The sequence below is a fragment of the Oncorhynchus mykiss genome, chromosome 19 (assembly GCF_013265735.2).
Source record: "Oncorhynchus mykiss isolate Arlee chromosome 19, USDA_OmykA_1.1, whole genome shotgun sequence".
Classification (NCBI taxonomy): Eukaryota; Metazoa; Chordata; class Actinopteri; order Salmoniformes; family Salmonidae; genus Oncorhynchus; species Oncorhynchus mykiss.
In genome coordinates this window covers 48,483,587-48,504,324 of record NC_048583.1, presented here as the reverse complement: position 1 = coordinate 48,504,324, position 20,738 = coordinate 48,483,587, and the positions used below count along the sequence as shown (strand labels likewise).

At 45.2% G+C, this 20,738-nt stretch overlaps 1 protein-coding gene across 1 annotated transcript in view; it reads right to left on the bottom strand.

Moving 5' to 3' along the window:
* The window catches only part of LOC110498372 (AT-rich interactive domain-containing protein 1B), a 331,437-nt gene that overhangs the window by 78,224 nt on the left and 232,475 nt on the right, over positions 1 to 20,738 (bottom strand). Inside the window, exons 6-7 of the mRNA XM_036954974.1 lie at positions 3,187 to 3,273; positions 228 to 425 (exon numbers count right to left, since the gene is read on the bottom strand). Of these exons, the coding sequence (XP_036810869.1) occupies positions 228 to 425; positions 3,187 to 3,273 (285 nt within the window). The remainder of the gene's footprint in view (positions 1 to 227; positions 426 to 3,186; positions 3,274 to 20,738) is intronic.

Here is a 20,738-nt window from a genome sequence, read left to right as displayed (position 1 = left end):
GAAACCAGCTCAATACTATTCTCAATAACAATCTTATGAGAGAATAAAATATGGCGGCCAAGTAGTGATGGTACAACATGGAAATACTAATGCCATTCCTCAGCAGGTGGAACCATTCAGATAACTGCTTACTAATGAGCCATGACCTGTTCATACTCTGTACAGCAGAGATACTAACTAACTAAACGTAGATCAGTATGATGGAACAACCGACGTAGTGTTCCTACCTTGGGGTCCATACTGGTTTGCCTGGGATCCCTGGGGTCCATAGGGGCCACTGGAGCCACCATGGGGGTAGGGCCCCATCCCTGGGTACATCTGTCCCCCAGGACCAGGAGAGGGGTGAGGGGACATGGAGGGCCCCGACTGAGGTGGTGGTGCAAACTGGGAGCCAGACTGGTTTCTCTGCATGTTGGACATAAAGCCTGGAACACACAGAGAAAGAGAGGGGAGAGAGAACTGTAAACACACTGTGCTAATGATTTCTGCTGCCTATGCATATATACAAACACACACACGCAGGTAAATATCCACTCTTTATGCAGGAGATTAACCCAGCTGCTCTCTCCTAACCTCCCTCTAATGCTGCTACTGAAAACCAGACAAACATGATGGTTGTCTCCTTTGAAGGACGAACACGGATGTTCGGTTGTACAGGGGTGATTCTGACAATACTATAATCCTCTATAATGTCTTCAGGTCCTGTTATTCGAAGATAGACATCAGATTGCTAGTATGGCAAGCTGGCAGTGCGTTATGTGCAAGTAAGGCCATATGATCTTATACACTGTATTTTGACAGGACTGGGCGACATGGAGGTCGGGGGGGATCAACTAATGCAGACACACACACACACACACACACACACACACACACACACACACACACACAATCGACTGCGCTTTCTGCTTTTGTGTGTGTATGTGTGTGTAATGTGCGTGTGATGTGTGTGTGTGTGGGTGTGTATACATATGTGCAGAAAATGCACATACACTGCACTTGGGGGAATAAAACAGTGATTTAACCATGACTGCTGTGTAATTCTAAGCTGTTCCGAACCGTGAGCTCTCAATTCATGAAAAAGGCTCTCAGCTCGGCTTCCCTCCACCATTCAAATTGACATTTGAAGGGATCCTCACAGGGCTTCACTGCAACCCATTTCATTACAGTCTAGACCTGAGAGTGAAGCCAGAGAAAAGGTCTCCAATCTGCCTCGAATGGTAAAGGTCACTGGCACTGTAGCCAATCAGAAGAGATAGAGGCCTTCTCCTCTCTAATATTCTGGATTGCTTTAAATGGATCGGCTGTGCTGTGGTGGGCTCGGCTCACGCACGCACGCACGCACGCAACCACACACACACACACACACACACACACACACACACACACACACACACACACACACACACACACACACACACACGCACAGATGCTATACAGGGATACAGTCCAGCTCTTTACTGAGTGGGGTTATTAAGGCAGGCCAGAGATGGAAACAACAGTTGTCTCTCTCCATGTCGGCGTATTCTGCTGAGAGAGCAAGAGAGCGTGTGAGGAGGCTGTAGAAGGGAGAGAGGGAGGGAGGAGAGGCCTGAAAGTGCTTGGGCTGTGAACATGGGTTTAAGGGGAACATTATTGTAATGTTTAACTTCCATTATCGTAAAGGATTCTGAAAACACTGTAATACTGCATTCTAAATTGCCTGGAAAATGGATGGAGAGAGGCACATTGTGCAGACAGTTGCTAAAAGCAAATAACGCATTCAAGGATTTTTTCCCCCTCCACCCTCCCTCCCTCCCCAGCCAAGCAGGCAGGCAGCGAATCAGAGAGGCAGGCTGGCAGAGAAAGTAGAGGCTCTTAGCTGGACAACAACAACAGACAGAGGTGGATAGACAGAGAGTGGAGGGAGAAAAGGGACATTCAGCGGGATTTATGGAAATGAGAAATGCTCTTAGGAGCAGGCACTTGAACCATGGGATTTAATCACATATTCTAAACAGTATTATGTTAACCACTGTGCTTGCTGGGTCACATGGAGCAGAGCATTACATTTATTTAAATGTTATGTTTTATGTAAAATAAGTGTAACAGCTGTGCATAGCTCCCCCCCCCCCCTCTCTCTCTCTCTTTCTCTCTCTCTCCTACCCCCCTCTCTCTCTCTCCCGCTCTCTCTCTCTCCCTCTCTCTCTCCCTCTCTCTCTCCCTTTCTCTCTCCCTCTCAGATGTTAACTGGTCCTTGGTGAGCTGTAGAGGAGCATGGGACTACTCATCATCCTGTTCTTAAACACACCTACAGGGACAATGTTGTTTTACACTGGGTAGTTCTATGGTAGTAATCACTAAGATTTAATGTGATTTGCCCCATTTAAGAGATTAACTTTTCCCCTGAACTCATTGCAACTCATGGCCGTTGTAGAAAGATGTTCAGTGGAAGCCTTAATCAGCGACCATTCATTGTACGCAATATACAGTATTTCGTCAGCCTCTGCTATCTCAGCAATAACTAACGCTGCATATGAGAAATAATAACCTCTGCAAGTCGTAAGTGTATCCACTTTAAAGACTCCATACCTCATTTAGAACATAGGGTTTACTGATTGCCAGATCATAACAGTTAAGGTTTAACCACTGTTTCCATGACCTGAGCTGACCACTAATCCAGTAATAAATCACCTCTCCACCAGCCCCTCCCTGGGAACCTGCTGGTTGGGTGTTTGTTCGGTACCTACTGAGCAATCAGCCCATTAATTGGATCAGAACATGCATGGTGGGAACAGGAGGGGCAATGGGAACTGTGTAGAATATAAGTTTAGCCTGACAGGACCCCCTCTAAGGAGAGTGTGTGTGTATGTGTGTGTGTGTGTGTGTGTGTGTGTGTGTGTGTGTGTGTGTGTGTGTGTGTACACAATGCCAACCCCAGTACACAATGCCAACCCCTGTAACTGGTAATAGCCCAGGTATAGAACACCCTGTACCTCTGGACATGATGTCACATCCTGCCTTTGTCCCACAGTGGGAAACAATGCCAGCATTACTGAGAAGGAGGCTAATGCCTTCTCACACACACACACACACATACAGACACACACACACACACACACACACACACATACGTATGTACACACACACACACACACACAAGCATGCACACACACACGTACACACTTACTTAGTGGTCAGACTTACCCCTTTCCTGAGGCATGGGGGACTGGGTCAAGGGGGGGTGGGGAACATCCAACATGTTGCCAGGAGTCTGGGGGGCCATCTGGGAACCTGTGGAAAACAGAGGAGGACCAAATACAGTGAGCCCCATACTATCAGCACAGAAAGAGGGGACATATTTTATGGTAACACCACTCAGTAAACAGGCAGAAAGTACAGCTGCTGTACCGTGCATTGTCATTTGTGATATTTACTCATAAAAGTAAAGGTTTTGTCTGAAAGGGATTTATCTTTCTTCCACAAAGCCAAAGGTGAGATAACATTATTCACCAAAAATATTTATATATTTTTTTTTATTGGTACAATAGAGCGATTGAAAGGTTAAGAATACTCCTTATGTCTAGTTCTATTCCCTTCTTTCAGCTTGTCATCCTTATCTGACGTTATTCAATGAAAAGCTTTTCCCAGCGTTACAAAAAGATCAAAGACAGACCCACATAGCATAGCAAATGAGTGTGTGTGTGTGTCTGGCAATTTCTTATAGTACAGTGCAATATAAAACAAGTCATCACTGTGTGGTTCTCTTACGGTACAAGTGTAATCAGAAGTAATCCTTAACAGAAAAAAGCCATTGAGTTTTATTGATTGGTTGATGCTCCTCTTGTACAGTGGGACATCCTCTACAGACCAGCAGGGCTGATTAGGACAATGGTAGATGAAAGTGTGTGGATCCGTGGAGGCTGCTGAGGGGAGGATGGCTCATAATAATGGCTGCAAACAGAATGAAATCCATGTGTTTGATGTATTTGATACCATTCCACTAATTCTGCTCCAGACACAAGCCCGTCCACAAGCCCGACACAAGCCCCCCCAATTAAGGTGTCACCAACCTCCTGTGGTGTGGATTGATTTAACCCACAGGAAGGTTAAACTGGTAAATTAGCCCACACCGTCCTCTGCTTCATTATACATTAGGGTTACAACACCCAAGTTGGGTAAACCAATGGAGGAAGAGCAACATTTTCAAAAGTATACTCTTAGGTGAATGTGTGTAGAACAGGACAACTAATTTAAATATATTTACATGAACCAAACAAATGGTACACTGTCTTCCATCCTGAATCAGTATATAGATATTCCACTGTTCTCTGTCCTTCTCCGTGTGTGTGGTGAGACAGAGAGAGAGCAAGAGAGAGAGAGAGAGAGAGAGAGAGAGAGAGAGAGAGAGAGAGGGAGAGGGAGAGAGAGAGCAAGAGAGAGAGAGGGGGAGAGAGAGAGAGAGAGAGAGAGAGAGAGAGAGAGAGAGAGAGAGAGAGAGAGAGAGGGAGAGGGAGAGGGAGAGCGAGAGAGAGAGAGAGAGAGAGGGAGAGAGAGAGAGGGAGAGGGAGAGAGAGAGGGAGAGCAAGAGAGAGAGAGAGAGAGAGGGAGAGAGAGAGAGGGAGAGAGAGAGAGAGAGAGGGAGAGAGAGAGAGAGAGAGAGAGAGGGAGAGAGAGAGAGAGAGAGAGGGTTAGCTGGATTTCCTGACAAAATGTCAAAAATATGAAGTGTAATTTCCCAAAATTTGAAACCTTTTTTCAAGACTTCAATGATCTCTCTGATGAGGATTGGCTTTCCGTGCAATTCATTGCTGCCTGCCATAAGATGAGGGACAGTGTCTGACAGACCAACCAACCTGCAAATGTCCTCTATGCTTGTTGTTATTGTATGGTTATTTTGACCCTTGGTTATTGTTGTTACTGTTGTCCCGTTGACAATTTTGATTCTTAATATTTTAATATTGTAAATATCTAAGGTGTGAGAGAGAGAGAGCACTAGATGAGCTGGTCGTCATGTAGAGCAGTAATACATGGCTAGCGGTGGCACACACTCCACGTAAACAAACCCAATTAAGTCAACATAATTGCTTTGCATAAACTGAATAAACAACATTTCCATCCACCCGCTCGCCCACCCACCCACACTAACACTCACCTACACAGACAAACATACACACACAGAGAGTGGCTCCAGCGGCATGGATTGGAAGAGAGAATATTCTATTAGTGAGTGTGTCACCCTGTTCCCGGGAGGAAAGGAGACAGGGCTGAAATCTCACTGCAGCACTAACACTAAAATAACATCAGAATAACACACCGCTCTGCTCAGCCTCCACCACACCAAGGGCTGGGAGCCTCAGAAGACCAGCCAGAGGAAAACATGTGTAGGATATAAGAGGGGGGGGGAGGAGAGTCTTGAAGAGTCTTGTCCCCTGTCCTCAGAGGGCTGATGGGGGAAGATGGTGGAAGAGTAGGGTGGCCAGGCTCCAGCCCTAATGTATATAACCACATTGGGCACGCGTTTCCAGAAGGGGGCTTTTGGCTGTTCACCGGTGGCACTTTAGCGTCGTTTACAGCACCCAGTGAACCTTGACGAAGCCCCCTCAGCAAGCTCACCCTTCCCCTCATACCCATCTCCTCTCCCAGCCAAGGGGCTTTGTGTGTGTGTGTGAGGGATGTTGGCTGGGGAGGGGGCATGCCAAGCACCAGGCAAGGGCTACAATTGTCACATCATGTTTGAGTGGGTGGCAGTGTGGTGTGTGTGCGTCTGTAGGAGGACAGTGGTGGTGAGGGCATGCATACTGAGCAGCCCTCTCCACATCCCCATGTAGATGAAGATCACAAGAGATTAATAGAGAGAGCAAGCGAAAGGAGGGGGGGACAGCACCGATGGAGAAAAATGAGGAGAAAAGGTGAGAGGAGGAGGAGAACAACATCCTATGGAGAAAAGGAGGAGAAGAGGAGAGAGGAGGAGGAGAACAACATCCTATGGAGAAAAGGAGGAGAAGAGGAGAGAGGAGGAGGAGAACAACATCCTATGGAGAAAAGGAGGAGAAGAGGAGAGAGGAGGAGGAGAACAACATCCTATGGAGAAAAGGAGGAGAAGAGGAGAGAGGAGGAGGAGAACAACATCCTATGGAGAAAAGGAGGAGAAGAGGAGAGAGGAGGAGGAGAACAACATCCTATGGAGAAAAGGAGGAGAAGAGGAGAGAGGAGGAGGAGAACAACATCCTATGGAGAAAAGGAGGAGAAGAGGAGAGAGGAGGAGGAACGGAGAGTATAGTAGGGAAATTTGAAAATGTGAGGAAGAGTGAGGAAGAGGAGAGAAGGAAAAAGCAAGCAGGAGCAATGGAATTCACTACCAGAAGTCACTTACTCTCCTCTCATTTCCTCTCCTCCTCTCCTCTATTCTCTCTTCTCCTCAAAAATGTTAATGAGCTCCATTGAATAATTAGCTGTGGATAAAACAAATGGACAGTCCAGAAGGCCTGGCAGCACGTTTAAGACTGAGTCTGATTAATAATGCAACAATCAGAAGGCTTTTTCCTCCTCCACCTACCTGAGTTCAGCGCTGCCTTCTCCACTGCAGAGAGAAGCAGGTTTAAATGTCAGCAGGCTGTACTTTAATCCCACATCCCTCTGCCTCACCAACACAGCATCTTTATTACCAATGACTGGCAACATTAGGGTGTTTGTTCACGTCTGCTAGAGCTAACCCAAAGTGACTAGAGCATGTGGAGGGTATCTTGAAAGACGTGACTGTTGGAGTATTCTCACCACAGGAGTAATTCTGTATTTGTACTGGAGCTAGGAACGTGTTGGGGGTTGGGGGGTGAAGGAAGTCCCACAGGTGCTCCAGAACACAATCAACATTTCTGTCAATCAGGCACAGCACAACGGCTGGTTTGCTATCCCTCTCCCCCTCCCTCTGCTCTCTCAAACACCACAGTGAGCAATTCTCACCTCCACTATAGCCCTCATTGAGGATCTAGCTGTTACTCAAAGACCAGGAGCATCCACAAGATCACATACACACACACGGAAACAGACACAATGCAAATGAAAAGCCTTAATGAAGATTCTGGATGAAATAAAGAGTATGGGTGTGCTGTATTAAGTCATTACTGAAGCTAGAGAGGAAATGACTGCTTGTTTGAAATCCAGCCGCTACTTTAGAAGAAGAGCAAGAACAGTCAGATATGCTGATTGAGAGCGTGGTTCATGAAATCATTGTAATCTCCATTTTAAAACTTTTTACATGTACAGTCATTCCAACTGTTCCCCCGATACAAAGTGAGAGGCCAGAAATAACGGAGTTCATGTGTTTTGAGATAATGATAGCGCCCAAACCTCAAAAACGTTAAACTATTCCTCTGCTAGGATTGTAAGGGCAATGCAAGATGCTTTGAAGACAGGGGTTTCATCTGAAATGCCACTGAAGAGTTGAAAGACGTACAGACTACTGCTGGACATAGTTCTCTCATAGTCCTCACTGTTTTTCAGGGTTGGTAATATTACGCCTCTGAGTGCGCGTCGCATCCCATGCAGATTCATCGTCAGCTTGGTCCCACTGAGAAAATAAATGCACTTTAATTGATGATGAAAGGGAGGGACACACACACAGTTGGATGAGCAGAAGCCATTCTGAGTAAGTTCATTAATAGCACTGAGTGCTACTGGACTGACAGGAGAATAAGGCGAAGGGCAGCATTTCAGGTTGGTGGAATACACCTTGCAGGCTAGGACACACACACACACACACACACACACACACACACACACACACACACACACACACACACACACACACACACACACACACCCACAAGGTAACGCTAGTGTGTCTTTGGGGCAGTAAGCTGTAAACATAGATCTCAATGAACAGGGGTCAAGGATTTTCCAGCCTGGGGATACCAGCTAGCATGACTTACTACTCCCTGTAGGGGACTGGGGAATCTGCTGGGGTGGAGAAATACTCTCCCATGGACCTCATTACCAAGCTAACTCTGAGCTGGGCTGAGCTGGGGAAGGTACGGCAAGGAGAGGAAAGTGCAGCTTTAGCTAAAAGGGGGGGGGGGGGGGGGGGGGCACAACGCCAGAGCAGCCAGTCAGTATACTTGGCTGCCTGCTGCAGGAACATAATTGCGCACACTGCTCCAGGTCCCACTCAGCCAGTCAGCCCAGCGCAGAATGGGATTTCAATAAAAAGACGACACAGCAAGCTAGCATTTTGATTCTCCTTTTAACAGGCAGGCTATCCAGTGGGCTGCGACACAGCAAGTTAGCATTTTGATTCTCCTTTTAACAGACAGGCTATCCAGCAGGCTGCGACACAGCAAGCTAGCATTTTGATTCTCCTTTTAACAGACAGGCTATCCAGCAGGCTGCTGTCAGATTTCACTTTGGACTGTACCAACCATCAGGAGACCAAGCGCTCCAAGACCAGGGGGGTGTGGAGAAAGGGAGGGAGAGAAAAGAAAGGAGGGAGGAAGATAGAAGAATGTGAAGGACAGGAAAATAGGGGGATTCAGTGGAAGTTGTGCCCCAGTCCTGTGCTGCCTCACAGAGAGGGACAGAGGGACAGCCAGAGGTAGTGTTCCACGGAAACAGCCACTGAGGGACTGGCCCGACTGGAACTACCACTGGAAAGGGAAAGGGGGATACCTAGTCAGTTGTACAACTGAATGCATTCAACTGAAATGTGTCTTCCTCATTTAACCCAACCCCTCTCACTAACGCTGCACCGCACTGTGAGTTCCCCAAATAAAACACAGTCCTTTGGGTTAACTACTTCCCCTAGCAAATCTGTAGTGTAACGTTTTGCGATTGTATTTTTGGTTTCTTCCTTGGAGCATTTACTGTATCAGAATAGCAATATGCCTCTAGTGTTACTGATTGAGCCAACATGGATGCCCAGTTGCATCTCCCATTGGTTCAGTTATGACCCTTAACTTGATCTTTCCAGACCTCACAGAACCCAGTCTGTCAACATCTTCATTACTATAATACACCTATGCTAAAGCTTATGATTAACAATAATGTGAATGGATCAGTGGTGGTGTACCCAATGCCAGACAGGTCTCCACTGTTCCTCCTCTCTCTCCCTCCATCCATAGACGCTCTCTCTCTCTCGCTCTGTGACTCGTCCTGACCTTTCGGCGCTCCTAGCCCTGGAAGCACTTCAAGCGGGCGCAGATAAACAGCTTACTCTCCAAGCGCTCGCCAGAAAGCTTCAATCACGTCTTTTACAGAAAAAAATAGAGGAAGAGGAGGACTGTGGGGAGGAGAGGGATGAGGGGGCCGTGGCAGTGCTAAATGGACCTTGATGGACCTTGGAGGAGAATGAGAGAAAGGGAGACAAGCGTTTGTTGTGATTTTCTACGACAGGCAGCTCAAGCAGTGTTGTGCCATCAGGGAGTGAGGATGTGGTCTGAGTCCATTAGTAGCAGTACTAGAATGAGTGGATCTACTCAGAAGACCACACACACACAGACAGGCACAGACAGGCACAGACAACCAGGGTCATGCCTACAACAAAAATGAATACAATACAAATCCTCATACTACTATATTCTCTATGTAGTGCAACCCACTGTTTTTTGGTACTACAGCCTAAAAGGCCAAAGGGCAGTCTCATCAGTTGGTCCTGAGGACCGATACATACATGGTAACATCTCCATGGTGATCAGAACTAACAGCTTGTGACAGCATGGAGAAAGGTCATGTCGCCCTAAGACGGTAAGTCAATGGGTTGGACACACTGTCTGTCAAGCATTAAAGCTAATAGAATCAAAGACAGAGAGAGGGATCATTAGAATCAAAAAGAGAGGGATGAGGGATCACTAGAATCAAAGAGAGAGAGACAAGGATCACTAGAATCAAAGAGAGAGAGACGAGGATCACTAGAATCAAAGAGAGAGAGAGAGAGAGAGAACACTAGAATCAAAGAGAGAGAGACGAGGATCACTAGAATCAAAGAGAGAGACGAGGATCACTAGAATCAAAGAGAGGGGATGAGGGATCATTAGAATCAAAAAGAGAGGGATGAGGGATCATTAGAATCAAAGAGAGGGGATGAGGGATCATTAGAATCAAAAAGAGAGGGATGAGGGATCATTAGAATCAAAGAGAGAGAGACGAGGATCACTAGAATCAAAGAGAGAGACGAGGATCACTAGAATCAAAGAGAGAGAGACGAGGATCACTAGAATCAAAGAGAGAGAGAGAGAGAGAGAACACTAGAATCAAAGAGAGAGAGACGAGGATCACTAGAATCAAAGAGAGAGACGAGGATCACTAGAATCAAAGAGAGAGAGACGAGGATCACTAGAATCAAAGAGAGGGGATGAGGGATCACTAGAATCAAAGAGAGAGAGACGAGGATCACTAGAATCAAAGAGAGAGAGACGAGGATCACTAGAATCAAAGAGAGAGAGACGAGGATCACTAGAATCAAAGAGAGAGAGACGAGGATCACTAGAATCAAAGAGAGAGAGACGAGGATCACTAGAATCAAAGAGAGAGAGACGAGGATCACTAGAATCAAAGAGAGAGACGAGGATCACTAGAATCAAAGAGAGGGGATGAGGGATCATTAGAATCAAAAAGAGAGGGATGAGGGATCATTAGAATCAAAGAGAGGGGATGAGGGATCATTAGAATCAAAAAGAGAGGGATGAGGGATCATTAGAATCAAAGAGAGAGAGACGAGGATCACTAGAATCAAAGAGAGAGACGAGGATCACTAGAATCAAAGAGAGAGAGACGAGGATCACTAGAATCAAAGAGAGAGAGAGAGAGAGAGAGAACACTAGAATCAAAGAGAGAGAGACGAGGATCACTAGAATCAAAGAGAGAGACGAGGATCACTAGAATCAAAGAGAGAGAGACGAGGATCACTAGAATCAAAGAGAGGGGATGAGGGATCACTAGAATCAAAGAGAGAGAGACGAGGATCACTAGAATCAAAGAGAGAGAGACGAGGATCACTAGAATCAAAGAGAGAGAGACGAGGATCACTAGAATCAAAGAGAGAGAGACGAGGATCACTAGAATCAAAGAGAGAGAGACGAGGATCACTAGAATCAAAGAGAGAGAGACGAGGATCACTAGAATCAAAGAGAGAGACGAGGATCACTAGAATCAAAGAGAGAGAGACAAGGATCACTAGAATCAAAGAGAGGGGATGTGGGATCACTAGAATCAAAGAGAGAGAGACGAGGATCACTAGAATCAAAGAGAGAGACGAGGATCACTAGAATCAAAGAGAGAGAGAGACGAGGATCACTAGAATCAAAGAGAGGGGATGAGGGATCACTAGAATCAAAGAGAGAGAGACGAGGATCACTAGAATCAAAGAGAGAGAGACGAGGATCACTAGAATCAAAGAGAGAGAGACGAGGATCACTAGAATCAAAGAGAGGGGATGAGGGATCACTAGAATCAAAGAGAGAGAGACGAGGATCACTAGAATCAAAGAGAGGGGATGAGGGATCACTAGAATCAAAGAGAGAGAGACGAGGATCACTAGAATCAAAGAGAGGGGATGAGGGATCACTAGAATCAAAGAGAGAGAGACGAGGATCACTAGAATCAAAGAGAGAGAGACGAGGATCACTAGAATCAAAGAGAGGGGATGAGGGATCACTAGAATCAAAGAGAGAGAGACGAGGATCACTAGAATCAAAGAGAGGGGATGAGGGATCACTAGAATCAAAGAGAGGGGATGAGGGATCACTAGAATCAAAGAGAGAGAGAGGGGATGAGGGATCACTAGAATCAAAGAGAGAGAGACGAGGATCACTAGAATCAAAGAGAGGGGATGAGGGATCACTAGAATCAAAGAGAGAGAGACGAGGATCACTAGAATCAAAGAGAGAGAGACGAGGATCACTAGAATCAAAGAGAGGGGATGAGGGATCACTAGAATCAAAGAGAGAGAGACGAGGATCACTAGAATCAAAGAGAGGGGATGAGGGATCACTAGAATCAAAGAGAGAGAGACGAGGATCACTAGAATCAAAGAGAGGGGATGTGGGATCACTAGAATCAAAGAGAGAGAGAGAGAGAGAGAGAGAACACTAGAATCAAAGAGAGGGGATGAGGGATCACTAGAATCAAAAAGAGAGGGATGAGGGATCACTAGAATCAAAAAGAGAGAGACGATGATCACTAGAATCAAAGAGAGGGGATGGGGGATCACTAGAATCAAAGAGAGAGAGAGGGATCACTAGAATCAAAGAGAGGGGATGAGGGATCACTAGAATCAAAGAGAGAGGGATGAGGGATCACTAGAATCAAAGAGAGGGGATGAGGGATCACTAGAATCAAAGAGAGGGGATGAGGGATCACTAGAATCAAATAGAGAGAGAGGGAATGAGGGATCACTAGAATCAAAGAGAGGGGATGAGGGATCACTAGAATTAAAGAGAGAGAGAGGGAATGAGGGATCACTAGAATCAAAGAGAGAGAGGGGGGGCGAGGGATCACTAGAATTAAAGAGAGAGAAGGGATGAGAGGTCACTTAGAGTTAAAGAGAGCGGATGAGGGATCACTAGAATCAAAGAGAGGTGATGAGGGTTCACTAGAATCAAAGAGAGAGAGAGGGAATAAGGGTTCACTAGAATCAAATAGAGGGAATGAGGGATCACTAGAATCAAATAGAGAGAGAGGGGATGAGGGATCACTAGAATCAAATAGAGAGAGAGGACGAGGGAATCACTAGAATCAAAGAGAGAGAGAGAGGGGATGAGGGATCACTAGAATCAAAGAGAGAGAGAGAGAGAGAGGGGGAATGAGGGATCACTAGAATCAAAGAGAGGGGATGAGGGATCACTAGAATCAAAGAGAGGGGATGAGGGATCACTAGAATCAAAGAGAGGGGATGAGGGATCACTAGAATCAAAGAGAGGGGATGAGGGATCACTAGAATCAAAGAGAGAGAGAGAGGGAATGAGGGATCACTAGAATCAAAGAGAGAGAGAGAGGGAATGAGGGATCACTAGAATTAAAGAGAGAGAGAGAGGGGATGAGGGATCACTAGAATCAAATAGAGAGAGAGGGAATGAGGGATCACTAGAATTAAAGAGATAGAGAGAGGGGATGAGGGATCACTAGAATCAAAGAGAGAGAGAGGGAATGAGGGATCACTAGAATCAAATAGAGAGAGAGGGAATGAGGGATCACTAGAATCAAATAGAGAGAGAGGATGAGGGTTCACTAGAATCAAAGAGAGGGAATGAGGGATCACTAGAATCAAAGAGAGAGAGAGAGTGAATGAGGGATCACTAGAATCAAATATAGAGAGAGGGAATGAGGGATCACTATAATCAAAGAGAGAGAGAGAGAATGAGGGATCACTAGAATCAAATAGAGAGAGAGGGGATGAGGGATCACTAGAATCAAATAGAGAGAGAGAGTGAATGAGGGATCACTAGAATCAAATAGAGAGAGAGGGGATGAGGGATCACTAGAATCAAATAGAGAGAGAGGGAATGAGGGATCACTAGAATCAAATAGAGAGAGAGGATGAGGGTTCACTAGAATCAAAGAGAGGGAATGAGGGATCACTAGAATCAAAGAGAGAGAGAGAGTGAATGAGGGATCACTATAATCAAAGAGAGAGAGAGGGGATGAGGGATCACTATAATCAAATAGAGAGAGATGATGAGGGTTCACTAGAATCAAAGAGAGGGAATGAGGGATCACTAGAATTAAAGAGAGAGAGAGGGAATGAGGGATCACTAGAATTAAAGAGAGAGAGAGGGAATGAGGGATCACTAGAATCAAATAGAGAGAGAGGATGAGGGTTCACTAGAATCAAAGAGAGGGAATGAGGGATCACTAGAATCAAAGAGAGAGAGAGAGTGAATGAGGGATCACTATAATCAAAGAGAGAGAGAGGGGATGAGGGATCACTATAATCAAATAGAGAGAGATGATGAGGGTTCACTAGAATCAAAGAGAGGGAATGAGGGATCACTAGAATTAAAGAGAGAGAGAGGGAATGAGGGATCACTAGAATTAAAGAGAGAGAGAGGGGATGAGGGATCACTATAATCAAATAGAGAGAGATGATGAGGGTTCACTAGAATCAAAGAGAGGGAATGAGGGATCACTAGAATCAAAGAGAGAGAGAGAGTGAATGAGGGATCACTAGAATCAAATAGAGAGAGAGGGAATGAGGGATCACTATAATCAAAGAGAGAGAGAGGGGATGAGGGATCACTAGAATTAAAGAGAGAGAGAGGGGATGAGGGATCACTATAATTAAAGAGAGAGAGAGGGGATGAGGGATCACTAGAATCAAAGAGAGAGAGAGAGAGGGGAAGAGGGATCACTAGAATCAAAGAGAGAGAGAGGGAATGAGGGATCACTAGAATCAAAGAGAGAGAGATGGGATGAGGGATCACTAGAATTAAAGAGAGAGAGAGAGAGGGGAAGAGGGATCACTAGAATCAAAGAGAGAGAGAGAGAGGGGGAATGAGGGATCACTAGAATCAAATAGAGAGAGAGGGAATGAGGGATCACTAGAATCAAAGAGAGAGAGATGGGATGAGGGATCACTAGAATTAAAGAGAGAGAGAGAGAGGGGAAGAGGGATCACTAGAATCAAAGAGAGAGAGAGAGAGGGGGAATGAGGGATCACTAGAATCAAATAGAGAGAGAGGGAATGAGGGATCACTAGAATCAAAGAGAGGGGATGAGGGATCACTAGAATTAAAGAGAGAGAGAGGGAATGAGGGATCACTAGAATCAAAGAGAGAGAGGGGGGGCGGGGGATCACTAGAATCAAAGAGAGAGAGAGGGAATGAGGGATCACTAGAATCAAATAGAGGGAATGAGGGATCACTAGAATCAAAGAGAGAGAGAGGGAATGAGGGATCACTAGAATCAAATAGAGGGAATGAGGGATCACTAGAATCAAATAGAGAGAGAGGGAATGAGGGATCACTAGAATCAAATAGAGGGAATGAGGGATCACTAGAATCAAATAGAGAGAGAGGGAATGAGGGATCACTAGAATCAAAGAGAGAGAGAGGGAATGAGGGATCACTAGAATCAAAGAGAGGGGATGAGGGATCACTAGAATTAAAGAGAGAGAGAGGGAATGAGGGATCACTAGAATCAAAGAGAGAGAGGGGGGGCGGGGGATCACTAGAATTAAAGAGAGAGAAGGGATGAGAGGTCACTTAGAGTTAAAGAGAGCGGATGAGGGATCACTAGAATCAAAGAGAGGTGATGAGGGTTCACTAGAATCAAAGAGAGAGAGAGGGAATAAGGGTTCACTAGAATCAAATAGAGGGAATGAGGGATCACTAGAATCAAATAGAGAGAGAGGGGATGAGGGATCACTAGAATCAAATAGAGAGAGAGGACGAGGGAATCACTAGAATCAAAGAGAGAGAGAGAGGGGATGAGGGATCACTAGAATCAAAGAGAGAGAGAGAGAGGGGGAATGAGGGATCACTAGAATCAAATAGAGAGAGAGGGAATGAGGGATCACTAGAATCAAAGAGAGGGAATGAGGGATCACTAGAATTATATATAGAGAGAGGGAATGAGGGATCACTAGAATCAAAGAGAGAGAGAGGGAATGAGGGATCACTAGAATCAAAGAGAGGGGATGAGGGATCACTAGAATCAAAGAGAGAGAGAGGGAATGAGAGATCACTAGAATCAAAGAGAGGGGATGAGGGATCACTAGAAATAAAGAGAGAGAGAGGGAATGAGGGATCACTAGAATCAAAGAGAGGGAATGAGGTATCACTAGAATAAAATAGAGAGAGAAGGAATGAGGGATCACTAGAATCAAAGAGAGGGAATGAGGGATCACTAGAATTAAAGAGAGAGAGAGGGGATGAGGGATCACTAGAATCAAAGAGATAGAGAGAGGGAATGAGGGATCACTAGAATCAAAGAGAGGGGATGAGGGACCACTAGAATTAAAGAGAGAGAAATGGGATGAGGGATCACTAGAATCAAAGAGAGAGAGAGGATGAGGGATCACTAGAATTAAAGAGAGAGAGAGAGGATGAGGGATCACTAGAATCAAATAGAGAGAGAGGGGATGAGGGATCACTAGAATCAAATAGAGAGAGAGGATGAGGGTTCACTAGAATCAAAGAGAGGGAATGAGGGATCACTAGAATCAAAGAGAGAGAGAGAGTGAATGAGGGATCACTAGAATCAAATAGAGAGAGAGCGAATGAGGGATCACTATAATCAAAGAGAGGGGATGAGGGATCACTATAATTAAAGAGAGAGAGAGGGGATGAGGGATCACTAGAATCAAAGAGAGAGAGAGGGGATGAGGGATCACTAGAATTAAAGAGAGAGAGAGAGGGGAAGAGGGATCACTAGAATCAAAGAGAGAGAGAGAGAGGGGGAATGAGGGATCACTAGAATCAAATAGAGAGAGAGGGAATGAGGGATCACTAGAATCAAAGAGAGGGGATGAGGGATCACTAGAATTAAAGAGAGAGAGATGGGATGAGGGATCACTAGAATCAAAGAGAGAGGGGATGAGGGATCACTAGAATTAAAGAGAGAGAGAGGGGATGAGGGATCACTAGAATCAAATAGAGAGAGAGGACGAGGGAATCACTAGAATCAAAGAGAGAGAGAGAGGGGATGAGGGATCACTAGAATCAAAGAGAGAGAGAGAGGGGGGTAATGAGGGATCACTAGAATCAAATAGAGAGAGAGGGAATGAGGGATCACTATAATCAAAGAGAGGGAATGAGGGATCACTAGAATTAAAGAGAGAGAGATGGGATGAGGGATCACTAGAATCAAAGAGAGGGAATGAGGGATCACTAGAATTAAAGAGAGAGAGATGGGATGAGGGATCACTAGAATCAAAGAGAGAGAGGGGATGAGGGATCACTAGAATTAAAGAGAGAGAGAGGGAATGAGGGATCACTAGAATCAAAGAGAGAGAGGGGGGGTGAGGGATCACTAGAATTAAAGAGAGAGAAGGGATGAGAGGTCACTTAGAGTTAAAGAGAGCGGATGAGGGATCACTAGAATCAAAGAGAGGTGATGAGGGTTCACTAGAATCAAAGAGAGAGAGAGGGAATAAGGGTTCACTAGAATCAAAGAGAGGGAATGAGGGATCACTAGAATCAAATAGAGAGAGAGGGGATGAGGGATCACTAGAATCAAATAGAGAGAGAGGACGAGGGAATCACTAGAATCAAAGAGAGAGAGAGAGGGGATGAGGGATCACTAGAATCAAAGAGAGAGAGAGAGAGAGGGGGAATGAGGGATCACTAGAATCAAATAGAGAGAGAGGGAATGAGGGATCACTAGAATCAAAGAGAGGGAATGAGGGATCACTAGAATTAAAGAGAGAGAGAGAGGGAATGAGGGATCACTAGAATCAAAGAGAGAGAGAGGGAATGAGGGATCACTAGAATCAAAGAGAGGGGATGAGGGATCACTAGAATTAAAGAGAGAGAGAGGGAATAAGGGATCACTAGAATCAAAGAGAGGGAATGAGGGATCACTAGAATAAAATAGAGAGAGAGGGAATGAGGGATCACTAGAATCAAAGAGAGGGAATGAGGGATCGCTAGAATTAAAGAGAGAGAGAGGGAATGAGGGATCACTAGAATCAAAGAGAGGGAATGAGGGATCGCTAGAATTAAAGAGAGATAGAGGGGATGAGGGATCACTAGAATCAAAGAGAGGGGATGAGTGATCACTAGAATCAAAGAGAGGGGATGAGGGATCACTAGAATCAAAGAGAGGGGATGAGGGATCACTAGAATCAAAGAGAGGGGATGAGGGATCACTAGAATCAAAGAGAGGGGATGAGGGATCACTAGAATCAAAGAGAGAGAGAGGGAATGAGGGATCACTAGAATCAAAGAGAGGGGATGAGGGATCACTAGAATTAAAGAGAGAGAGAGGGAATGAGGGATCACTAGAATCAAAGAGAGGGAATGAGGTATCACTAGAATAAAATAGAGAGCGAGGGAATGAGGGATCACTAGAATCAAAGAGAGGGAATGAGTGATCACTAGAATTAAAGAGAGAGAGAGGGGATGAGGGATCACTAGAATCAAAGAGATAGAGAGAGGGAATGAGGGATCACTAGAATCAAATAGAGAGACAGGGAATGAGGGATCACTAGAATCAAAGAGAGGGGATGAGGGACCACTAGAATTAAAGAGAGAGAGATGGGATGAGGGATCACTAGAATCAAAGAGAGAGAGGGGATGAGGGATCACTAGAATCAAACAGAGAGAGAGGGAAGGAGGGATCAGTAGAATCAAATAGAGAGAGAGGGGATGAGGGATCACTAGAATCAAATAGAGAGAGAGGACGAGGGAATCACTAGAATCAAAGAGAGAGAGAGGGGATGAGGGATCACTAGAATCAAAGAGAGAGAGAGAGAGGGGGAATGAGGGATCACTAGAATCAAATAGAGAGAGAGGGAATGAGGGATCACTAGAATCAAGAGAGGGAATGAGGGATCACTAGAATTAAAGAGAGAGAGAGGGAATGAGGGATCACTAGAATCAAAGAGAGAGAGAGGGAATGAGGGATCACTAGAATCAAAGAGAGGGGATGAGGGATCACTAGAATTAAAGAGAGAGAGAGGGAATAAGGGATCACTAGAATCAAAGAGAGGGAATGAGGGATCACTAGAATAAAATAGAGAGAGAGGGAATGAGGGATCACTAGAATCAAAGAGAGGGAATGAGGGATCGCTAGAATTAAAGAGAGAGAGAGGGAATGAGGGATCACTAGAATCAAAGAGAGGGAATGAGGAATCGCTAGAATTAAAGAGAGAGAGAGGGGATGAGGGATCACTAGAATCAAAGAGAGGGGATGAGTGATCACTAGAATCAAAGAGAGAGGGATGAGGGATCACTAGAATTAAAGAGAGAGAGAGGGGATGAGGGATCACTAGAATCAAAGAGATAGAGAGAGGGAATGAGGGATCACTAGAATCAAATAGAGAGACAGGGAATGAGGGATCACTAGAATCAAAGAGAGGGGATGAGGGACCACTAGAATTAAAGAGAGAGAGATGGGATGAGGGATCACTAGAATCAAAGAGAGAGAGGGGATGAGGGATCACTAGAATCAAACAGAGAGAGAGGGAAGGAGGGATCAGTAGAATCAAATAGAGAGAGAGGGGATGAGGGATCACTAGAATCAAATAGAGAGAGAGGACGAGGGAATCACTAGAATCAAAGAGAGAGAGAGGGGATGAGGGATCACTAGAATCAAAGAGAGAGAGAGAGAGGGGGAATGAGGGATCACTAGAATCAAATAGAGAGAGAGGGAATGAGGGATCACTAGAATCAAGAGAGGGAATGAGGGATCACTAGAATTAAAGAGAGAGAGAGGGAATGAGGGATCACTAGAATCAAAGAGAGAGAGAGGGAATGAGGGATCACTAGAATCAAAGAGAGGGGATGAGGGATCACTAGAATTAAAGAGAGAGAGAGGGAATAAGGGATCACTAGAATCAAAGAGAGGGAATGAGGGATCACTAGAATAAAATAGAGAGAGAGGGAATGAGGGATCACTAGAATCAAAGAGAGGGAATGAGGGATCGCTAGAATTAAAGAGAGAGAGAGGGAATGAGGGATCACTAGAATCAAAGAGAGGGAATGAGGAATCGCTAGAATTAAAGAGAGAGAGAGGGGATGAGGGATCACTAGAATCAAAGAGAGGGGATGAGTGATCACTAGAATCAAAGAGAGAGGGATGAGGGATCACTAGAATCAAAGAGAGGGGATGAGGGATCACTAGAATCAAAGAGAGGGGATGAGGGATCACTAGAATCAAAGAGAGGGGATGAGGGATCACTAGAATCAAAGAGAGAGAGAGGGAATGAGGGATCACTAGAATCAAAGAGAGGGGATGAGGGATCACTAGAATTAATGGAGAGAGAGGGAATGAGGGATCACTAGAATCAAAGAGAGGGAATGAGGGATCACTAGAATAAAATAGAGAGAGAGGGAATGAGGGATCACTAGAATCAAAGAGAGGGAATGAGGGATCACTAGAATTAAAGAGAGAGAGAGGGGATGAGGGATCACTAGAATCAAATAGAGAGAGGGGGAATGAGGGATCACTAGAATCAAAGAGAGAGAGAGAGAGGGAATGAGGGATCACTAGAATCATATAGAGAGAGAGGGAATGAGGGATCACTAGAATTAAAGAGAGAGAGAGGGGATGAGGGATCACTAGAATCAAAGAGAGAGAGATGGGATGAGGGATCACTAGACTCAAAGAGAGAGAGGGGATAAGGGATCACTAGAATCAAATAGAGGGGATGAGGGATCACTAGAATTAAAGAGAGAGAGAGGGGATGAGGGATCACTAGAATCAAAGAGAGAGAGGGGTGATGAGGGATCACTAGAATTAAAGAGAGAGAGAGGGGATGAGGGATCACTAGAATTAAAGAGAGAGAAGGGAATGAGACCACTATAATTAAAGAGAGAGCAGTGAGAGATCACTTCAATTAAAGAGAGAGGGGATGAGGGATCACTAGAATCAAAGAGAGAGGGGATGAGGGGTCACTAGAATCAAAGAGAGCGGATGAGGGATCACTAGAATTAAAGAGAGGGGATGAGGTGTCACTAGAATCAAAGAGAGGGGATGAGAGGTCACTAGAATCAAAGAGAGAGGGGATGAGGGGTCACTAGAATCAAAGAGAGCGGATGAGGCATCACTAGAATCAAAGAGAGAGTGGATGAGGGGTCACTAGAATTAAAGAGAGAGGGGATGAGGGG